The 22,489-nt window shown below is 38.5% G+C and overlaps 1 protein-coding gene across 1 annotated transcript in view; it reads left to right on the top strand.

The window, feature by feature from the left end:
* antxr2 (ANTXR cell adhesion molecule 2) overlaps positions 1-22,114 on the top strand; it is a 141,621-nt gene extending 119,507 nt beyond the window's left edge. The window contains exon 17 of the mRNA XM_062981465.1: positions 18,910-22,114. Within this exon, the coding sequence (XP_062837535.1) occupies positions 18,910-18,948 (39 nt within the window). The 3' untranslated portion in view covers positions 18,949-22,114. The remainder of the gene's footprint in view (positions 1-18,909) is intronic.
* The last annotated feature ends 375 nt before the right edge of the window (positions 22,115-22,489 follow it).

Raw genomic sequence — 22,489 nt, 5'->3', positions numbered from 1 at the left:
AACAAAATGAGTATGAACCAAGAACATCATGGCATTCTTGGGAGACCAAATGGAGGAACTGTAAAATACCTTTTAATTCTGAAAACCTCCTGAGGAGAGTGTGAAGGATCACAAGAAAAGCCAGGTGGATGGGGCTTGGTTGTAAGGAAACACAATAATGTTGGGGACTATAGAATATGCTTACCACTTACATGGCATAAGGATTAAGGCAAGGTACCTTAATGCAAAGTTTCACTGCTCTCTGGAGCACAGCTCTAATCTTAACCTGAAGGATCTTTTGATCCTAGAATTAAATTGACTTTCTTCAATGGCCAGCTCCTGGAAGTCTCCATGATCATAATTATGGTCCATCTTCAAGTTTGATGCCTGGATTTGATGAGGCCTTCTCTGATTCTTTGCAAGTTGTTTCTGCCACTTGAGTTGCCTCTCTCTGAAATGAGGGCATCCTCACAACTGTGCCTTCTGGCAAAGCTGGAATTCTGACAAAACCTGCAATAATGAACTCGTCACTGTGTGCACCATTCCCAGCCTTCTGAACTGATGACCTTGAACCAGAGGGAGAAATGGCTCATGATTTCTACATCAGGATTGATCCTTAAAGCCTTCCATCTTCATCCCCATGAGTGACATCTGCTCCTCAGTGTTCATGTGTCCACATCTGCACTGGCAAGCATTTCCCCTGCTGTGCAAGTCAGCACATTGCTTTGCAGGGCACCTTGCAGGCATTCACTTCCTGTCAGTTAGCTGTTCCTAGAGCCAAAGCTGTGCGAATTCTCCTTTTATGTCATTCTGCTATTGTGCAAAGTGGCATGATTCACACAACCATGGCAAGAATCTGCTTTTGTCTCTGGCTTTTCATGATAGAGAAGTACAAACATGCAGTATTTGGTGAATATGTTTCTGTATGTTAGTTGCTGGGTATCACAAGTGGTAGGATGATATAGCATCCTGTTCCTGCTTGTGGGCTTCTTCTAGACACTTGGTTTGCCAATGGAAAGTAAATGCTGAACTTGATGGTTCTTTGGCTCAGGATTCCCATAAAAAGAGGCCTGCTAAGTGATAGGGTCAGAGATCCACCTGACTAGCCAACCTTCCTGCTTTCTAACCTTAGCCAACCCAATGCCCTTGGGAAACCCACCCCCAACATAAGTGACAGCTCTCTCTTGCTGTAGATCACCTGTGACTGGCAGTAGAAGCCATACTGCTTCTGAACATGCAGGCTCCATATACCTACTGTGACTCATGGCTGCTGAAACTGTCTAACCCCTTATGTTATACTGACACTTTTTGCACAGTGGCAGCTACAGCACTAAGAATATTTTGCCTGAGAATCAAGACTTGCTTCTTCTTTTCCCATATGCTCTGTGTTAAACATATGCTATGCTGTATATTTAAAACTAGCAACGTACCAAAAAAATCAACCATCAAAATATGTTTTCTTCATTATTGAAAGCTGCCATGTCCTCATCTACTCGGCAAAAAAAGGAGGGGAGGAATCTTGTCAAGGAATTATAGATGTAAAAATCCCTTTAAAACACCCAAGAACTCGCAAAGCTTTTAATAGCTACAAAGAAAATGAAACTTGCAACGACAATTCCAGTTTACCAATACAGTTCAATCTGTTTAATTTCTGTGATGACCAACTGACCTGATAAAATAACCTGGCCTATTGTTTTGCCCTTAACAACAACATGATCTTCAGAAATCAGCCAAAGGCTTACTGTCTGCTCTTTTCTGCCTATCATGCTGCTATAAAGATGATAGCTTCAGGAATCAACTCCAAAATGGGTAGTGCTATGCTTAGGGCACTTGTAATGATACGAAGTCACTTAAACCAACACTTTATTACATTTTATTTCTATTGGGGTAATTTTTGTTGACTTTGTAAAGATCCAATGGGATTATGGCCTTTCGAGGCCTCATAATAGGCTCATGTAAGCCTGTTTGCCCACTAAATGAAGAAAAGGTAGAAGAGTACATAGGAGTTGGTATTAGTAAGAAACTACTCTTCTGGTTATTACTCTGAAAGTCAATTCCAAGATCTGGCAACCATGTCCCAGGATATTGTTGACAATAAATTTTTTGGAATGTCAAAGCTTTCATGGCTGGAATCACTGGGTTGTTGTGGGTTTTCCGGGCTGTACGACCATGTTCTAAAAGCATTATCTCCAGGCAGGAAGAAGCCAGGCCTTGAAGCTGGCAAGGCCATTAATGCTAATCAAGGTGATTAATTACAAGATTCACACTGGCCTCCAACAGACAAGAGTTCTTTCTCCCACCCTGGACCTTCCACAGATATATAAACCCCACTTGCCTAGTTTCCAACAGACATCACAACCTCTGAGGATGCCTGCCATGGATGTGTGTGAAACATCAGGAGAGAATGCTTCTGAAACATGGCCATACATCCTGGAAAACTCACAACAACCCATTTTTTGGAAGTTTGCCATTGTCCTTTTGGGAGTTCACATTATATAACTTGCCCAAAAGTCACCCAGTGGCTCAATGGGGATTTGATCCCTGTTATACTGGAAATCTAACCCAATAATCAGACCACTATAAGCATTCATGCTCTTCAGTTCTGGTACTCTAAGCAAATCCATGGATTCACAATTTTTTAATTCAAAGTACTATATATATCTTTAAATCTGGCTTCTGTTGATAGGTCTAGTATAATGATGAATCAACAAATGAATGATCAATCCTTTCAGCCCAAAGTTTTCCAACTCTAGTGTGGACTACATCTTGGAAAGGGTACTCTATTTGATGAAAACTCTCAGAATCCCCCAGACAGATGCCCCCCAAAACACACAAGCTCTGATGTGCACCATAATAAAGTCAGATGACTTTGGAGGAAGCAGCTTCCTGTTTGATTCAGCTTTGAAAATAGTGTTGCCTTTAAAAACATCTGGCTCCCTAGACATCCTTGGAAGGAAGAGTGAGACGTATTCGAGGAAGTCCCTGCTTTGTTGAAGAAATGCAACTGCCAGTGATTGCAAACAATATCTGGAATGCCAAAATTTAAAGGTTGTTTGTCAAGAATGTCAACAGAAGGCAAGGAGAGCACATTTCATTGTCGTTTCTGATCTCTTCTTCAACTGTCCACTCTACTAAGATTGCAGATTGGTGTGATGGGTCAGTTCAGCTGTTGCTGCAGCATTGTGCTGTGTCCACAGTTGTAATTGACGAGGTGCTGACACGACTCTTTCCCATATATATATAAAAATAGGGCATGCCAGAGGCTTCATGTACAGAGATAGACTACATATCTATTGCCTTGATATGCTGCCTCAAGGAAGAAGGGGGAGAACATTAATTCCTGTCCTTTGTTTGATGAGCACATTTTATTCTTCTCTCACCATTGACCATTGCATTCTTTTCAGTAGGACTTTTCTGTTCGTGTCGGTTGCTTAGACATTTAGAAAACATTTCCTGTTATATTCCTTCCATTAGAACTCCAAAGTGGTAATGAAATGAGACTGCAAATGATGCAAATACTCAGATTATGCAAAATAGCAGAAATCTGTTCTGATTTTTGTTCCATTTTCGGATGCCCCCCATTCCATTTTTGGGGAAATTTGGCAGATTCAGAAGTGGGGGTTGGATTTGTAACTCAGAACCCGGTTTTCTGTTTTTATTTCAATAAAATTCAGTCCATTGGTGCCAATGGGGGAACTTTAGGAGCTCATCTTTCTGTCATGTTTATGGCTATCAGTATGAAACTTGCCACATTTATAGGACTCATTTACAAATGCAAGCCTACTAAGTTTAAAATCATTTCACTAATCCACTTATTTTCAGGAAATTTTAAAAGTTTTTTACCAATAGCATATTTTTTTAAAAACCACAAGAGGGGTTTCTGGGATTTGGCTTGCTGAGGTGTTTCTGGAAGTATCTCTGTAGATCGTAGGAAGCTATTTATTGATTTAAAACATTGGCTTGCTGGCTGATATCCGAACAGAGGATAGGCCAGCGATGTCAATGCCTTGGTCTTTCCATTACAGGCTGCTACTTCCCGATAGATATCAGGTGGTCCAATACCAGTTAAACAGAATAATTTCTCCAGTGGTGTAGGGCATAGATATCCAATGTAATGCAAAGTGGGGAGAAAAGTGGGGCTAAACTGGAAATGATGGATAGGGAAAATTGAATAGACAAATTCAGTTTGATCTAATGGAGAGATTGGCTTGTAAAATTGAAAGAGGGTACAAGAAATTCTGGGTGAGAGCAGTGGGAGCAGAAGAGTGATCTGCAATGGATGTGTAAGAAATCTACAGACAGCCCTTGTTGATTCAAGGAAAGGATTCACCTGTAAGAAAGATAAAAAAGGAATAATTACTTTAAAACAGGAAATTGCAGGAAATAACATTATGGTGTAAAGAAGGGGATCTGAGAAGATTGGGGGAAAAGTTGTGGTTAGAAACGATGGAGAAGAAAAAGGCAAGAGTTACATTTAAAAATGAAATGGAAGCAATAATGTTTGAGTGCAATTCAGTTAAGCGGTTTGGTAAGAGATGCAAGACAATGAGAATTGGGTGTAGACATGATTTCAAAAAAGGTTTTTATAAGATTAAATTTGATAGAATTATTGGGAAATTTCATAACAATAAAGGAGTTTAAAGACAGAATAGATTTGGTAATGCTACACAATATTATTTATGGTTTTAATTAGTAAGGGTTTTATGTAATTATGATAATAAGTTGCGGTTAGTGTTAAAGGTTAGACAACTGAATACAAATTATTATGACATAATATGATGTAATGACTCCTATGTGTGATAGGAATATAGAAAGATAATGGTTGATATATTAATGCATAGGAAGAAGAAAAATATTTTGATTGTTGAGAAATGATACAGTAGAGGATGGAAAGAAAAGAACTATTGAGTTTTTATTTTTAGTGGTTTAAATAGTTTGACTTTTGTATGCTAGTTGACTTCCTAAATTTAAAACCTTTATGCTTTATCTTTTATTATTTTCCTCTTTTGTCTCTTTTCTCTCCCCTCCCTTTGTTGTGTATTTGTGGAATGTTAGTGTACTTGAAAACTTCAAATCAAAAATATTTTTCTATATATCTAGTCTAGCTCTCTCTCTCTCTCTCTCTCTCTCTCTCTCTCTCTCTCTGTGTGTGTGTGTGTATGTGTATGTGTATGTGTATATATATTGATATATCTATATTTGCAAAAAATAATTTCCTGGAAGCTTTTCCTAACAAATTATGGCCTTTCTGTACAGATAGAAATTCTTAGCCTATGCCTTCATAATTTGCAATAGATTTGTGGGGTTGCTTATAAATCTTCTTCGAGGATTTTTCAAAAATTCTAAATATGTGTTTTATCCAGAACTTGGGAAAGTGAGCTTTTTGCACTTTATCTTCCAGAAACTGCACCCAGCCACAGGAAGTTCTGGAAGTTGTAATCCAAAAAAAAGTAACTTTACTAAAATCTTGTTTGCTATAACAAGGAAAAATAGAAGAACAGCAAGAACAGGAAATATCTGATGTTTAAGTAAGAGAAAAGCGATGTTATGCCTACTGCCTGGGGTGGAAAGTGAGGATTCCAGAGACAGTCCATCTGAATCCAGCGATCTCTTACTTTCATTCTTGAAGTGACAGCTGTATGACAGTGGCATCTAGAGGGCTGTTGTATTCAGCTCTCTGCTGCTTTCTTCTTATGTTCAGAGCAGTCTAAATCATTCTTCCTTGATTCCTTTACCAAAATCCAGGGCTATTTTGATAGTTACTGTTATGACATCCAACAACCCTTTTCATTGTATTTAGAAAAAGAATGATTCCCGTGGACTTGCTAGTTTGCAGACACGGTAAAGCACAGCAAGTTCCCAAAGCAATTGCTATTTCTAGAAAAGGTAATGGATCAGAAGAAAGGTAATGGAGATTTAAATGGGGTCTATTAAATTTCATTTATTTACAATAGTTATTGTATGCCAATGAAGTGATGTTAATTAAGTAACAGAGTAATTTTGTTTCCTATTGATAAGGTTTAGCAAAAGGAATGAATCATGCCATTTTTCATTGCTGTATCACTGGGAAGGCATGGGCAAACTTCGACCCTCCAGGTGTTTTGGACTTCAACTCCCACAATTCCTAACAGCCTACCGGCTGTTAGGAATTGTGGGAGTTGAAGTCCAAAACATCTGGAGGGTCAGAGTTTGCCCATTCTTGGGTTATAGAGTGAGAAAGATATGTGTTATTATCGTCATCTGTATAGTTGAATTCCCACATGCTCTCCAGGTCATAGGAGAATATCACATGGGCTCAGACTTAAGGTACTTAAGATAAGCAGATATTATCAAGTTTGTGCATCACATTGCTTTCTAGATGTTGTTTAAGTGAAACTCTCAGGAGCACTAGCTAACACAATTACTGGTGAATAGTAGAAGGAAGTTGCTGTCTTATACCTGCCATACATATTAAAGATAGATGAGCTTCTCCCTCCAAAGTACTTTGTCTCGTTTCTGTGGTAGCTATTCTCCTTCTCCTTCTAATTGGTGCAAGTATTATCAGTCCTGTAACACTTCTATCTCTGAATCTTGACTTATGGATTCATCACTGTTACTGCTGGTAGTATCAGTGACAATCTGGAAATGTATTCTCTCACTGCAAAAGACCATGCAGATCCAGAATAGGTCTCCACAGTCACTTACGGACCCACCACCGATACTCTATGCCTGGAAGACAATCAGACTCAGCCTATGATGATTGACTGGAGTTCTACATTATCTACTTCACTATATTCAACTAATACTTAACTCAGTAACCACTCTTAGCCCAGACCATCAAACATGGTGGAAATGTCATTCACTCATGCTCCAATCACCAACAGAATGGATCTCCTTCTTCCCATGCAACCACGCCTGGTAATGTAGGTTGTGCAGAGAGTTGTTTGCATAGCAGTAGTGCTACATTTATGAGTAATGATAATGAAAACAAAACAGTTACAGATGGGTAAATCTAGATACAGTAGAGTCTCGCTTATCCAATGTAAACGGGTCGGCAGAACGTTGGATAAGCGAATGTGTTGGATAATAAGGAGAGATTAAGGAAAAGCCTATTAAACATCAAATTAGGTTATGATTTTACAAATTAAACACCAAAACATCATGTTATACAACAAATTTGACAGAAAAAGTAGTTCAATAGGCAGTAATGCTATGTAGTAATTACTATATTTACAAATTTAGCACCAAAATATTCCGATGTATTATTTATTTTATTTACAGCATTTATATTCTACCTTTCTCACCCCGAAGGGGACTCAGGGTGGATCACATTGCACACATATAAGGCAAACATTCAATGCGATAACATAGAACAGAGACAGAGACAGACGCAGGCACGGTCTGGCCTCGAACTCATGACCTCTTGGTCAGAGTGATTTGTTGCAGCTGGCTTGCTTTCCAGCCTACGCCACAGCCCGGATGTATTGAAAACATTGACTACAAAAATGCATTGGATAATCCAGAACATTGGATAAGCAAGTGTTGGATAAGTGAGACTCTACTGTAACTGTTTTGAATTCATGGTTGCTACTTAATCATGATTGTGATACTATTGCAACAATCATAACTTCCCTACAAACCTACTTTACTTGGCATCAACTGATATTGTTGATATAGGATTCCACTGTTTACAGTGGTATAAATAGCAACAATATAGTATCAGTAGGTTGTGCTACAAATTTCTTCCTCTCAGTCTCAAAGGTGAGACAATATCCTTCTGCTGTTATTGTGTATTAGTGTTGCTACTCCTCTTATGTAGTTGTGCCGTTACTCTTACTATAGCCACTGTTGGAGCTGTTGCAAACTCAAACTTGATTAAACTCGAATGGCAGAAACATGCAATATAAATTAGATCTTGGAAAAAATCAAAAAGGAATTTGTTGTAAAACTCAGCACAGAGCCCTAACATCACAAATACCATTTGTTGTAACTTTTAAAAACTCAACGCAAAAAGGAAGAGAATGGCTAAAACTTGAAAGTTTTTCCTCAAATGCTTTCAAAAAAGCAAAACCAAAAAACTCCCAATGTTTTCATCTTTCAAAATTAATAAGAAAAGTAAACATTGCTCCCTGCACAGGAAACCATAATGATGTTACCAGTCGTTATATTATTTGCAGAAGAGGAGTCCATATGCCCTAGTTACTTTACCCTCGGTATGATACATGCTGGGGGTTCTCAACCCTGTTTTCCCAGTGAAGCAGTATGGGTATTCATGTGTAGAGACTTCCATTTAAAACAATTCTGTTTATTTTGTTCTTTGTTCTTTTCCATGATGAGAGAGCTTGGCAAAGGATGTTCATTATACGCTGCCCATGCTGCCTCTGCAGGCCTGGCATTCACAAGGTTAAACCACCAATAAAGATGTACTTGAGGGCTTTGTGCTCAGTGGCAACAGGGTTGATTCGTCCATATGTCCAGTTACAAAATAAGCACTATTAGCAGGGATCAAAGAGCTGCCCTTAATAGCATTTTCTGAAAGCAGGCTGTGAACTGAAAACCTTGGCGACAGTAGTCGGTCGGTTCTCTTGGGCCAGCTCTAAAAATCAGAGCATTGCTGCTTTTATCATTTGGGTTATTTTGTATTCCAAAATAGCTGTATCTGTCTCAGATTCCTGGGATCATCTACTCCAGGGTTGAGAAACTTTCTTTTTGGACTATAGCGCTTAGAATCCTTCAGCCAGTGTGAATAAAAATGTTACACTCTTGAAACCTAGCCCTAGGTTGTTAAATAAACCTTGACAAGTGGGCATACACTTTTGAGATATTAATCATTGGGCACATTTTTCCTCTTGTTTGTACCCTTGTTCGTCTATCATTAAAAAGCCTTGAAGGGAGAACCTAAAAGATACCCTGTTGCAGTACAGGCTGGTTTGATGCTTCTAAGATGCTATCAAGCATCCAAAAATAACATATATTAAGAGGAATACATATCTTAAAAACTCTTTTAATCCCATAACAATGGTCACACTTTTTTTCATGTCAGGAGCAACTGGAGTTGCTTCTGTAGTGAGAGAATTGGCCGTCTGCAAGGACGTTGCCCAGGGGACGCCCGGATGTTTTGATGTTTTACCATCCTTGTGGGAGGCTTCTCTCATGTCCCTGCATGGAGCTGGAGCTGATAGAGGGAGCTCATCCACGCTCTCCCCGGGTGGGATTCAAACCTGGCAGCCTTCAGGTCAGCAACCCAACCTTCAAGTCACAAGGCTTTTATCCCCTAGGCCACCGGAGGCTCCAGTGGTCACATATTAACATAAGTATTAACATACCCCCCAACCCCAAGAATCACTTTATCATTGCAGTGGCATATTTCCAATGCCCATTCTGTGGCAGAAAGTGGAGAAGCATCTGGTAATTGTCCTAAAGCCCAACCCAGATGAAGGATATCATTCTTCAAAATCTACTGGGGCCATCAAGTCAGATGATTCTATTGGCTTGCTTTTGACTATACGGAAATAGCCATACCTTTCTCAGCCACAGCAATGTGTGAGTCCTATGAGAGGAAGGGAATGCCAACCTATACAACAACCAAAAAAGCACATATGCAAAGTAAGCTGAAATTAATCTTCTGTACATTACTAATAGGCTCCAGTGGTACTGAGCTCCCATGAACCAATTATGACAAGTGGAGGAGTTTGGAAAAATGAACATTTTTCAGCTTGTAGAGCCAACCATACTGTTATTGACTGGTAAAGCAATCATTTTAGAATTCAAATATGGGGGGCCTCAACAACACTTACCCAACTGTTCCTCCCACCACACCGTTCCTCTATTGAATTGTGGCACAATTCTTGGCATCTGGCACACTATAAAACTGGCCTGCTACTTTCAGATGTGTCAGTAAGCAGTACCATGCTTCCACTCTTGAGATAATCTGTAATAATCAATATAAATAAAGTTTACTGGAATTTTTCCTTCTGAGATAAAACAAGGAATGATGATGATGCTTGGGAAGTGTTCGACTTGTGATTTTGTGATATGAAATCCAACATATATATCTCGTTCACTGTGTCATACTGTGTCTTTGTGTCAATAATAATAATAATAATATGTAAATAATAATAATATTAATATGTAAAGCAAAGTGAAGAACCTGCTTTGATTGAAGTCAAAAATCAGAAACTCCTCAAAGCACAGCAGACAAAAAACCAGTACAAGAAAACCGCACTACAAACTAGAGCTGACAGCTGGCACAACAAAACATTGCATGGAAAGTTCCTTGACAAAATTGAAGGAAAAGCTGATAAGCTATGGCGCATGAATGGGACACTGAAGAAGGAGACAGAAGGCCTGATCCTTGCAGCCCAGGAGCAAGCCATCAGAACAAATGCAATTAAGGTCAAGATCGAAAAATCAGCTGATGACCCAAAATGTAGACTGTGCAGGGAAGCTGACGAAACCATTGATCATATCCTCAGCTGCTGTAAGAAAATTGCACAGACTGACTACAAACAGAGGCACAACTATGTGGCCCAAAAGATTCATTGGAACTTATGCCTCAAGTACCACCTCCCAGCAGCAAAGAACTGGTGGGATCACAAACCTGCAAAAGTATAGATACATAGATACTTTGGGACTTCCGAATCCAGGATGAAAAAGTTCTGGAACACAACACACCAGACGTCACAGTTGTGGAAAAGAAAAAGGTTTGGATCATTGATGTTGCCATCCCAGGTGACAGTCGCATTGACGAAAAACAACAGGAAAAACTCAGCCGCTATCAGGACCTCAAGATTGAACTGCAAAGACTCTGGCAGAAACCAGTACAGGTGGTCCCGCTGGTGATTGGCACATTGGGTGCCATGCCAAAAGATCTCAGCTGGCATTTGGAAACAATAGACATTGACAAAATTACGATCTGCCAACTGCAAAAGGCCACCCTGCTGGGATCTGCGTGCATCATCCGAAAATACATCACACAGTTCGAGACACTTGGGAAGTGTTCGACTTGTGATTTTGTGATACGAAATCCAGAATATATATCTCGTTTGCTGTGTCATACTGTGTCTTTGTGTCAACAATAATAATAATAATAATAATAATAATAATAATAATAATAATAATAGCATCCATCACCAATTGAGCCCCTCAACATGTTGGCTTGGGGAATCTGAAGTTTGTAGTTCAGTCCTACCTCCCAACCTTTCCAAATTCTGGAAATATTTACTGGCTATTTACTGCACAACCCAGCTCTTAAGGACACAAAACGGCTGCCTAGGCCTTTTTATGCCCAAGAGAATTTTGTCAGCCAGAGGATGTGTATGAGGAAGTATCCATTCAAAACTTTGGGCATGTTTCAAAGTCACTTAGAATGTTGCCGTTTATTAATCCAGTTCCAAAGTAAATATATCAATCCGCTCCCTGTTTTAAACACATACACACACACATAGAGAGAGAGAGAACTTTCATTTAAATGGAACTGCAGGTGTCTGTGGATATTTATGAGGCAAACCCAATATTCACACAGTTATAGCAGTGAAATACATCCTGTGTATGTAGCCAGCCAAGGAGCAGGGGGAATGTTAATGCTTCTAGAATGTTAACACCTCCAAGGCTGGGAAAAAATGACACATACTTAAGTTCAGGAGTGGGTTGGTGATGTCAGTTTCTAAATGTAACACATCTAGGCGGAAACGTTGGCTACTAAATCTTAAAAAACAACAACAGGTTTTTGTAATGCTTTCAACACCTTGTGCTTTATAGCTCAACTGTACTGAAAAACTTTGGATCCGGAAATGTGGTATTGTTAGCAGGCTTGAGAGAAACAGTTGCAAGTAATTTTACTCATGAATATTGCACTTCAGATGCCTGGTTTGACTCTTAACATGCATTGAGTTTAGTGAGACTTTCTTCTGTGCTAAATTGTATAAGATAGCACTGTATGTTTGCAAGGTCTACACCACACCACGCAAAATACCCATATTACTACTACTATTACTACTACTACTATCATCGTTACAACAATTCTCAGAGTTGTCAGCTGAAAATAAACTCTGATAATATAAGCTTTCCAAGCTCTGATCTCATCTCAACCCTGAGTTGAGGTGTCTGTATCTCACATTTGGAGCTGTTCCAAACACAGGGTTTTTGTTGTGAAACATTTCAAAACAATTGCAAAACTTTGGCACAAGTTTGGAGGTGTTTCCAGATTTTGAGATTTGTTGTAAACAATGCTCTTTTGTTTACAACAAATCTCAAAATTAAAAGGTTGTGAAACACATCAAATAAGTTGTATTATTTTGTCTTTTTTTGCCTTCTGTGCATTTGTAGGATAATGTTTTCTAATGACATGTTTAAGCCCCCAGACAAGAGGCAGCTCCTGCAAAACATATTTGGTTCTTCTAAGATATTATCTGATCATTCACAAGACTATCATGGGATGCTTGCATAACTCATGTTTTAATTACTGTAGCCCTAAGACACTAATTTAGTTCAATTTTATACCAAGTGCATGTTGGTATAGTTAAGGTTTATGACCCAATGATTTACAAGGCATAATACATCTGAATTCAAATTGGATGTATTGATTGTTTAATCGAGTACAAGGGCATGGATGTAACACTAAGCAACCACATTGACTGATAGTGTTGAAGTAAATAGGATGATAACTCTATTCTCCTCATGTGTTTCTGTTCAGGTTTCTTTTTCTGCAGAAATGAAATTTCAGATATGACAATCTATCAGTTTCTAAAAAAACTATTTACTTATTCAAAATAGTAGTTTTGAATAGTTGCCAAATCAGCTTATACAGGGTAGACTTTAGCAGAAAGATCAGAGGAAGCAAGCAAAATCTAATCTACTGGATTATTTATTTATCGAGTCAGAAGCAAATGGAGGATACAGTTATAATGTATTTAAAAACACAAACAAAGTTTAAAACTTGGCATTGAACGAGATTTCCTTTGACCAGAAGCTGGCCACTTGGAGTATAGTACCTCTGTTGTTGCTATAAGAAAGTCCCCCATTGTGTATGTGGCAGGGCTCAGGCTGCATTGTAGTAAGTGGTGTGTGGTTTACTCTTCTCCACACCCGCATGTTGTAGACTCCACTCACTCCTAAAATTGGCTTTGCATCTCATGGTCCCAGAGCGCAGTCTGTTCAACACCTTCCAAGTCTTTTCTGTATGCCTAGGAGGGAGTTCTTTGTCCGATATAAGCCATGGATTGAGATTCCGGATTTTAGCCTGCCACTTGCTGACTCTTGCTTGCTGAGGTGTTCCTGCGAGTATGTCAGTAGATCTTAGGAAGTTGTTTCTTGATTTAAGGCATTGGCATGCTGGCTGATATCCGAACAGAGGATGGGCCGGACATGTCAATGGTTTGGTCCTTCTAATACTCATCTATTGGATGAGTAATGGAAGAAAAGCATCACTAGGTGAATATCTCTGGAAAGAAAATTACAAAATGAGACATTAAAAAATTAAATACTTCATTTAAAACAAAACAATACTACCAGAATTTTGGCAGTAACATAATTAAGATCAACCAAAATTGCACAGAATAATGAGCTGTCCAGTTTTCTAGAATTCGGGTAGGTAATGACTTATTTCCATGCCTTATTATGACATAAAAGGTAAAGGTTTCCCCTGACGTTAAGTCCAGTCATGTCTGACTCTGGGGGTTGGTGCTCATCTCCATTTCTAAACCAAAGAGCCGGCGTTGTCCGTAGACACCTCCAAGGTCATGTGGCCGGCATGACTGCATGGAGCGCTGTTACCGACCTGCAAAATTGAGGGTTGGTGCTGCTCAATTAGGACAAAGCAACATTTTCTATTTATATATTCTCCACTTAATCATCATCATCATCATATAAGATTTGCTATAAGGAATTTATTGGGTTTTAATCTGTTTTAATCCTATGTTTGTTCTTATTGTATTGTTAGCCACTTTGAGTCTCACTCAAATAAATACATTTGAGTCGACTCAAATAAATAAAGTAATAAAATAATAAGAGATGATAAGCTTGTGCCACAGCTGCCCCATATCATAGGAAAGAGGATGTTAACTAGACTGATCCTTACTATGTTCCAGTATTTTAAATATAAGGGGAGATGTCAGCAAGTAATTTTGAATGCCTCATGTTTCATATGCTTATGGCCAATAAAACTTGAAACAATGGATTCTGGAGAATATTTGGTGAAATATATTTACCAAAGTAGCCTTGCCTGTATGTGGCAACTTTTAATGTGTCCTCTGCATGCATGCATTAGAGAGCTGCACACCTTGTCACATTATATTACCTACACATGTAACTTGTTCTTTACTGTGCTGGCATGGAATCTTTGCTGTTACATCCATGGGGATATGTTAACCCCTACCTTCAAAATTAATTAGCACTTTTCAGCATGTTTCCCAACATTCTGCTTCCTGCTGAATGGGCTCAACAGCCTCATCTATGCACATTTTGATATAATGTCTTTCATCCTCAAGCCCATCAATAGGGGGAAGAAGGATAAAAGTTGAGAATGCATGAATAGAAATGCATCTAGAAATTATGGATTGGGGTAGAAAAAAATAAATATGTCTTCAACATGTACTTGAAAATAAAAATGTGTTGGCACATATCTAATATTGGGGGAGGAATATTCTACATCAATGACTCTCAAAATGGGGGATCCATAGACCATGGCTGGTCTGCAAGCCATTGGCTCATGTTCTGCTATGAATTTACAAGGAACCGTTGTAGCCAATGGGAACAAATACTATTTCCCATCATATGTAGGAAGAAATACTGGTCCCCCCGACATCAGATAGGCTGTGCTACATAATGGGTATGACTATATTAAATGCTTTGTTTCAAATGACTTGCAAAGTGGAAATCATAAAGTATTACCCTATGATTTCTGTGAGTTAGAAGACATCAAGAATGTGAATTATATTATCAGGCAAGAACAGTAAACAATTCTGTTTTGACGTTTTACAAGTACAGTATTGTCAGTAAAAGTAAACATTCCTACAGTTGATGGAACTATATGATATACTGGAACTTAGGAGGAACATTTGTGAATTCAGCACTTAACTGTGAAGCTCACTAGGTGATTTTGGGCCATGGTCACAAGGTGGTTGTTGTGAGCAAAAGTGGGAAGAAGGAGAGCTGTGTATGCTGCCTATAGCATTTTGGAGGAATTGTGCAATATAAATGTAACAAATAAATGAATACATATAGTGGGAGAGAAGAAAAAATAGCAAATCACGATTTGCCATTGTACTTGGACATAGCCATTCTATAGATTCCCCATAGATTTGAAGTTAGGTTATTTTAGTATTAATATTAGCAAGAACAGCTGTATATTATTTCTGAATGTCTGCCATTTGGTGTCTGTCTACAGTTTCCTGTAAATGCTGGCAGTCTGAGATGAATTTTATGAATGCCTGAAAATAGATGAGGCATATATGTGTTGTCCCTGCTCTTATGACATCCGTAAGTGAATGCTGACAATCACATTTAGGGGACTGTCAACATTAGCTTTGGGATCTCTGCTTTTTCAAGGCCTCGGCAGGATTCTGAGATTGTCAGCATTCGCATGTAAACGTCAAGCGCTGCCAAAATTTCAAACCTTCACTGCAGCCCAGGCAACTCAGAATCCAACTCAGAAGGAGTTTATCATGGACTTCGTCTCCTTCACTTGCTGCACATGCTATTCAATATCAAACTTCAGATTGGATTAGGTTCTCTGACTTCCAGTAAATATGAACCAAGCATATGTGTATTCATAGCTGAATATTCATGATACATTTGATTTGCTAATTTGGAAAGCCCTACTCATTTCAGTTTAATGTTATACATCCCCAGTTAACGTGTGAAAATGGAAGAGGGCATTTCCGTCCAAGCGCTGTATAGTTGTTGGCTGTGGAAATGAATGAACACAGATATATGCTGTGTGACAAACTGAAAAGCTGAGTAGGAGGACAACCTACGAGATTCTGATGGTTCATGAAGGACATCCCCAACATGGCACATTCCAGATGACATGAACTACAATTCCCATTGTGTTATTTTAGTCCATTTGTTCATCAGGGAGGCCATTTTTAGTATAGTCATCTCTCTACATTCTCTGAAGTTAGGGACACAGTGATGTAACATATTAGCTTATTATTTACTATTGATGGTTCAATATCAAGACATTAATTTCAATTGTTTAACAACATATTAGTCCTAGTATTAGCATTTCTGAGATAATCCACTTCAGCTGTACTTGAATGTTCAGCATATGCAAGATCTTGTTCATCTACAACTGAAAAAAATATACCATATATACTCGAGTATAAGCCGACCCGAATATAAGCCGAGGCACCTAATTTTACCACAAAAACTGCGAAAACATATTGACTTGAGTATAAGACGAGAGTGGGAAATGCAGCAGCTACAGGTCAAATTCAAAAATTAAAATAGATATTAATAAAATTGCATTATTTGAGGCATCAGTAGGTTAAGTGTTTTTGAATATTTATATAAAACTGTAATTTAAGATAATAATAATAATAATAATAATAATAATAATAATAATAATAATAATAATAATAATACTTTAATAAGATAAGACTGTCCAACTCTGAATACCTTTATGCTCAAGTATAAGCTGACCTGAATAGAAGCCGGCCAGGACCCTCACTTGAGTATAAGCTGAGGGGAGCTTTTTCAGCCCTAAAAAAGGACTGAAAAACTAGGCTTATACTTGAGTATATACAGTACTTTGCTCAACCATATGGATTAATCATGTAGGGTAAGAGCTAATATTAGGGTCTTCATATGAAAATAAAGCAATTATGTGCATGTGTAAATGGTATGTTCACATCCACATGTGCTAGGAAACTACCAGATCTTAGAAAAAAAATACCTTTTTTGAAAATTTCTCAGCTGGATTTTGGAAGGTATGGTCCAAAAATGTGACTTTCTAAGTGGTGGAGCGAGTCAAAGCTTTTCTCTATTAAAAATTAAATTTGGGTGTTTATTATATAAATTTATTTTATTTAATATTGACTTTCAATATTATTACATTTAGCTAAAAAGTAATTTAAAGTTTCTACAAAACTTAGAGCAATAGTTTCTTAGGATCTTTTTTAAAGTCATAGACAAAGTGCAGCAGTTCTGACTGGAGGTTGGCACTAGCCGTGTTGCAGAAAGTGATGTGCAAATTATGTTAATTGTATGCTACTAATATATGTAAATCAGCTACATTTCTTCAGCACATGATGCATGCTCAATGTGGCCTTTGCTGCTGAGCAAGCTGCTCATCCCCTTGATTTTAATCAAGGCCTTCTGCTGGGTGATGATGCAAATCATGATTACATTAATCTGTCCACTCTGGAAGATGTGTTTAAAGAGACTTATGCATTTGGCTTACCATGCTAAAAATATGTTTTAGAGTTGATGTCTGATATGTGGTGGGAGGGATTGCAGGCCTATAAAGGCAGACATTTTTGCCTGTTGTAGCCAAATGTCTCAAAATCATTATGTTTCTTTAGAGGACACATTCATGTCACCATTGTAGGCAAGTACTTACTTCATCAGTTCACTTAATATTCAAGCTAGTTGCATCATCCTAGGTGTGAGAAACAAAGAGATTTGCAATATCTGTATCAAATAAAATTGATATAGACAATGATTACATGAACTCAACAGCAGCTATTATTTGACATATTTTGTTTTAATTTTTCAGAACCAAAATCATAGTAATACATCATGGGATCCTTTCATACTGCATAGTTATAAGGGTTTGCTTCCACTTTAACCATTATGGCTGTATCCTATAACATCTTGGGGCTTGTGGTTTGGAGAAGCATTCTACATTCCTCTCTGTAAATGGCATATAGCAGGCTTTCCTAAGATGTTTCCATGGCAGCTAAAGTGGAATCATAATTGCACAATTGTTGGGTCTTTGCTCTGTCTGGATATCCAAAAGTCAAGATGTTGAACACCCGAGGTATGACTAGGACAGCATCCCATTGTTAGTCATTTGCTGTATTGAAGTCGCAAAGTTGTGCTTTAGCAAGGTGGTTTCTCTTATTCCAGTAAATCATTGGTGTCATTTGGAGACGTTGGACAAGATCCTATATACTGACATAGCTATACTGACAGAGGAAGACACCATGGTGTGGTAGCAGAAGAGAAAATGCCACGGGTGTTGGGATAATGGAGGGAGTAGGTTTTATCTCCTATCTCTGGTAGGAGAGAAAACTGTTAAGCCAACTACCAAGTTCACCTGGATGGCATTTGCTACTGTTTTTTGGGCACTGTTACACCCCAGTCAAAAAGGTGCCTTACACCAATGTGAGTGACCTTTTATACAGGTTTAAGATTTTATACAGGATTTCAGTAGGTGTTGTTAATGAATGAAATGATTAAAAATTGTATGGGAAACCAATAAGAAGTAACAGCTACTTTAAGAAGTCTCTCTTGCTTTAATTTTCAGAGGTGTAGCTGACTGTGTGACACTCTAAAGCAGTGGTTCTCAACCTGTGGGTCCCCAGGTGTTTTGGCCTACAACTCCCAGAAGCCAGTTTACCAGCTGTTAGGATTACTGAAAATTGAAGGCCAAAACATCTGGTTGAGAGCCACTGCCCTAAAGACTAATAGGTTTATTAATAGGTCCATTTCATACAACTGATGGAGAACAGTAATCAGTGAAAACTAAGGTCACAATAAATATTGCAATTTTAAAGCGACAAGATACTCTGTTAATTTTTTTATATGTGTCGTGTTAGGGACTAATATATGATTCCTGTTAATTTCAAAGACAACAAATATCTTTGGTTCCTGTTCCCATAGTAGTATAGCTTAGTAATGCCTGTTGACAATCAGCTAGTTTGTAGCCATCATCTCAGCAATCTGATTTTTCGGTGTACTTATTACAATCACAGAACCTAACCATTGAATTATTTTCTATCTTTTTAGGGTCGGTGCATGAACTTCACCCGGGTTCAGTCTCAGTAAAGGAAGACCAAGGAGTGAAAAGCCATCACTTTTGTATTGTAACCAAAGGAAGACAATGAAGCACTTATACGAAGATCCTCAGAACTTCAGCCTCTCAGCATGGACAATCGCTCCATTTGGTTCCTGCACAAGTCACCTACTGCTGCTGCACAAAGCTCTTCTCTCCACCATTTTCTTTTAAGCTTCTTACCTCGTACAGCATTCATTACAGTATTATATGATTTGCGATGGTGATGCAAAGAAACATTGGCTTAGCATGACTACAGTCCCACCAGAAATCAAGCATAGGAATTGCAAGCAAACTGCCAGTGCCTTGGCTTCCATTGTCTTTATCGTAGTTGAACTGTATATAACTTGAGCCTTTGTGTGCCTCAACCAGGAGCTTTATTGTTTCTTGGATGTGATGATGGCACGTGTTATTTAAGCAGGAAACTATTTGCCACAGGCAGAAGAGAGAAATTCCCACCAGGCCTGGAAAAATGTAAGAGTTCATTGCCTTGCAGCGATGTCATATCACAAAATCCTTCCGAGCCCCATCCGCCCACCGCCCCCATCGGATTGTGCCTTACGGGAACCTTCTGACTGAAGATCTTGTCACTTTAACACTGAGCAATGCACATGCATGACAAAATGTAGACACAGTGCCTCAAGGTATTGGTGGCAAGCAAGGCTTTGCCCTTTCGTTTCCGAAGACACCTTTCTTTCATTATGCACCCAGGACAGGAAGAAAAATTAATAGAGCGTTATTCTACAGGAAGACAGCCTGTAACCAAAGATCTTGCATGGAGATTGAAGGACCAATGCTTCAAGGCCTTGGCACGGTGGCTGATATTTTTCTTTCCCTCCCCTCTGCGCCCGGCACTCGGTAGCACATAAAAAATATTATCCCTCATAGACATGAATTTTAGGCTTATGCATTGTTACTATACTACGATGTGGTGGGAAGAGGCAGTTGCCACAAAGCAGGTATCTCAGGGTCCATCTCCCCCCACCCTCCAAATCTCCAAGGGCTCTTCAGCGTCACAAGCCAGCAACTCTCTTTGCATGAGAATTTCAAAGTTTAATTAATATAATTAAAGGCAACAGCAAGCAGCAGCCTGTGAAGGTTTTGCTCATCTTTTTTTATGCCTTTTGACATTGAATGACCTATTACTGTATGCACATTACTCCATTTTCGAGGGGGTACCATGCCTTGGTGGAGAATGAACATTGGGGCCAAAAATAATTTTTAAAAAAGAGATAGGAGAGGAGGAGGAAGGAGGGAGATAAATCAGGAGACCTCCTTTTCTCCATTTCTCAATTAAAAAATACAGGAGTGCGGGCCATCAAAAAACATTGACAAAGTATGTATTATAATTTTTTTAGAAAAACCAGCGTTGTGTCACGTCGGCGGTGCCAAATTATGTTAGCGTGAGTGGAAACACTGTGGGGGAGGAAGGAGGCAGCAGCTGAAGAAAAAGGCTCAAATGATCCAGTCACTTTCGATACTGTACTTCAGATGCAAAATGGATATTCGAGTCGAAACCTGACAAAGTGCGCCTACTTTGATGGGAACCGGTATAGACAATGACCAGTGGCTGGGTCAGTGGGATGTCTCTCTGCGAGCAAGGAAGCTTATCAAATGACACTAAAAATAAGTTCAACAACCATCACGTTGGAGGGGAAAAGGCGAACATTTCACGTTTGGTGGGCATGTATGTGCGCAAGACGGGAAAGAGCGAGGGGGGATGCGTGCCGGTCTAATTATCCCCCTTTGTTGTTTCTCATTGAAATCTCTAGGGATGTAAAATAATTTTTCTTGGTTGATGGCCAAATTTACAATTCTTCCCAAACCAAGATGTCCACCACGATGCCTCGCATGTGTGTCGAATTGGCTGGAGATTATTTGGGCCACCCGTAGCATTGCGAACACCCCATTTTGTGCTCACATGGATAAAAAAATCATGTACCTACGATTGTACTACAGCTCATTTCTCTTTCATTTAAACCCTGTTTTCTATCCTCGGTGCATGCTTTGACTGGGGTTGCCTTCATCTCCAGCTGCTGGCTTCAACCAATAGACTCACCTTCTGCTGTCATCACATGAGTTCTGAGAAGGGATGTCACAGGCTAACTCAGGGGACGCATGCTTGTCCAATTATTTAAATTTGTCTGATGCTACGGCATGTGTAGGATGTGGTGTTAGCAATGCACACAAAACAGGAAAAGGAGTTTTTACAATCACTTTCTGCAACCTCTAGGAAACCCTTTCCTAGCTTTAAGACCAGATCTGCAGACCTTCCAGGCAGTGTGATAAGGTGGTCCATTTTGTGTACAAGATACTAATATATACATTTTCTTTACAAGCAAATGTTTCATTTACTAGAACCCATTGGTCATGTCTTTGTAAAATTATGTTTTCTCTGCCTACAGTAACAAGCAAACCATGTGCTTCTTCTCAATTGCTACTCCGAATTTGTCTGCTAAATGGTGCTAAAGATTTGAGTGAAGGTATTCAATTGTCCTTTACGGATTTGAAATAAATTCACATTTTACATCTAAATGTTTGTTGCATTTGAACCTAAGTATTTAGAAAAACAAATAATTTAAACAAATGTTTAGAAAAACAAAAACATTAAATTAAATCTTCTTGTAAAACAGCACATTTAAGGATGTTCCTTCCTTACTTTTTTTAAAAAGCTAAAATAAAACCTCTGGGTTGAAAATAATTCAGACATGAATATTTAAATCAAAAACATTGGTAATACATTTGTGGCTTTGAGAAGAATCATGTTTAAAGTGACCATGTAGATCCATTTTGTAAATTTCTACTTCCCAGAAATGAAACATAACCATTTGGATATTTATTGCAACAACCCTTTATGCAAAACAATATCAAATGTTTCTCAGGGTTTACCATTGCATTGACTTCATAATTTTATGGAACCCTTATTTGCTATTCATTTGAAACATAACTCATGTGGTAAGTAATTGCTCAAATACATATATTTGAATGCTGAACGCGGCACAGTATTATTTAAGATCTATTTGAAAAAGCCCCTGGTAAAATAGCAGCACAACAAAGAGCGTTTAACAATTTCATGTCCACTGAGCTTCAATGTAAGTGAACCAAAGCAGTATTAATTTAATAGAGTCTATTAAATGTATTAAATTTATATGTTTATAACATTGTGAGTCATTTGTCTTATTCTTTGAATACGTTTTCATAAAATACACACTGGGAATTATAGCTTTAATTCTGGAGGAACAATTGATTTCAGTAACACCCTATATTCACATGGGAACTACAATTTTGAAGAAATAAACATGTGTGAGTCTTTAAAAACATTTTCAAAGTACAGTGGGACAATAGGACTTTTTAAGATGACATATTTAAGAGTTTTGTCCTTTGCTAAGATGGGTTTGTATTTGTGTATATTTGTATACACTTGCACACTGATTCCATCCTTCCTTCCTTCTTTTACAAGTATGACAACTAGAAAAGCTCTGTGATCGTCTCCATCCAGATATTCCAAAAATCATTTAATGAATATTCCTGTCT

This window comes from Anolis carolinensis, chromosome 5 (genome assembly GCF_035594765.1).
Source record: "Anolis carolinensis isolate JA03-04 chromosome 5, rAnoCar3.1.pri, whole genome shotgun sequence".
NCBI lineage: Eukaryota > Metazoa > Chordata > Lepidosauria > Squamata > Dactyloidae > Anolis > Anolis carolinensis.
This window is presented reverse-complemented; position numbering and strand designations above follow the sequence as displayed.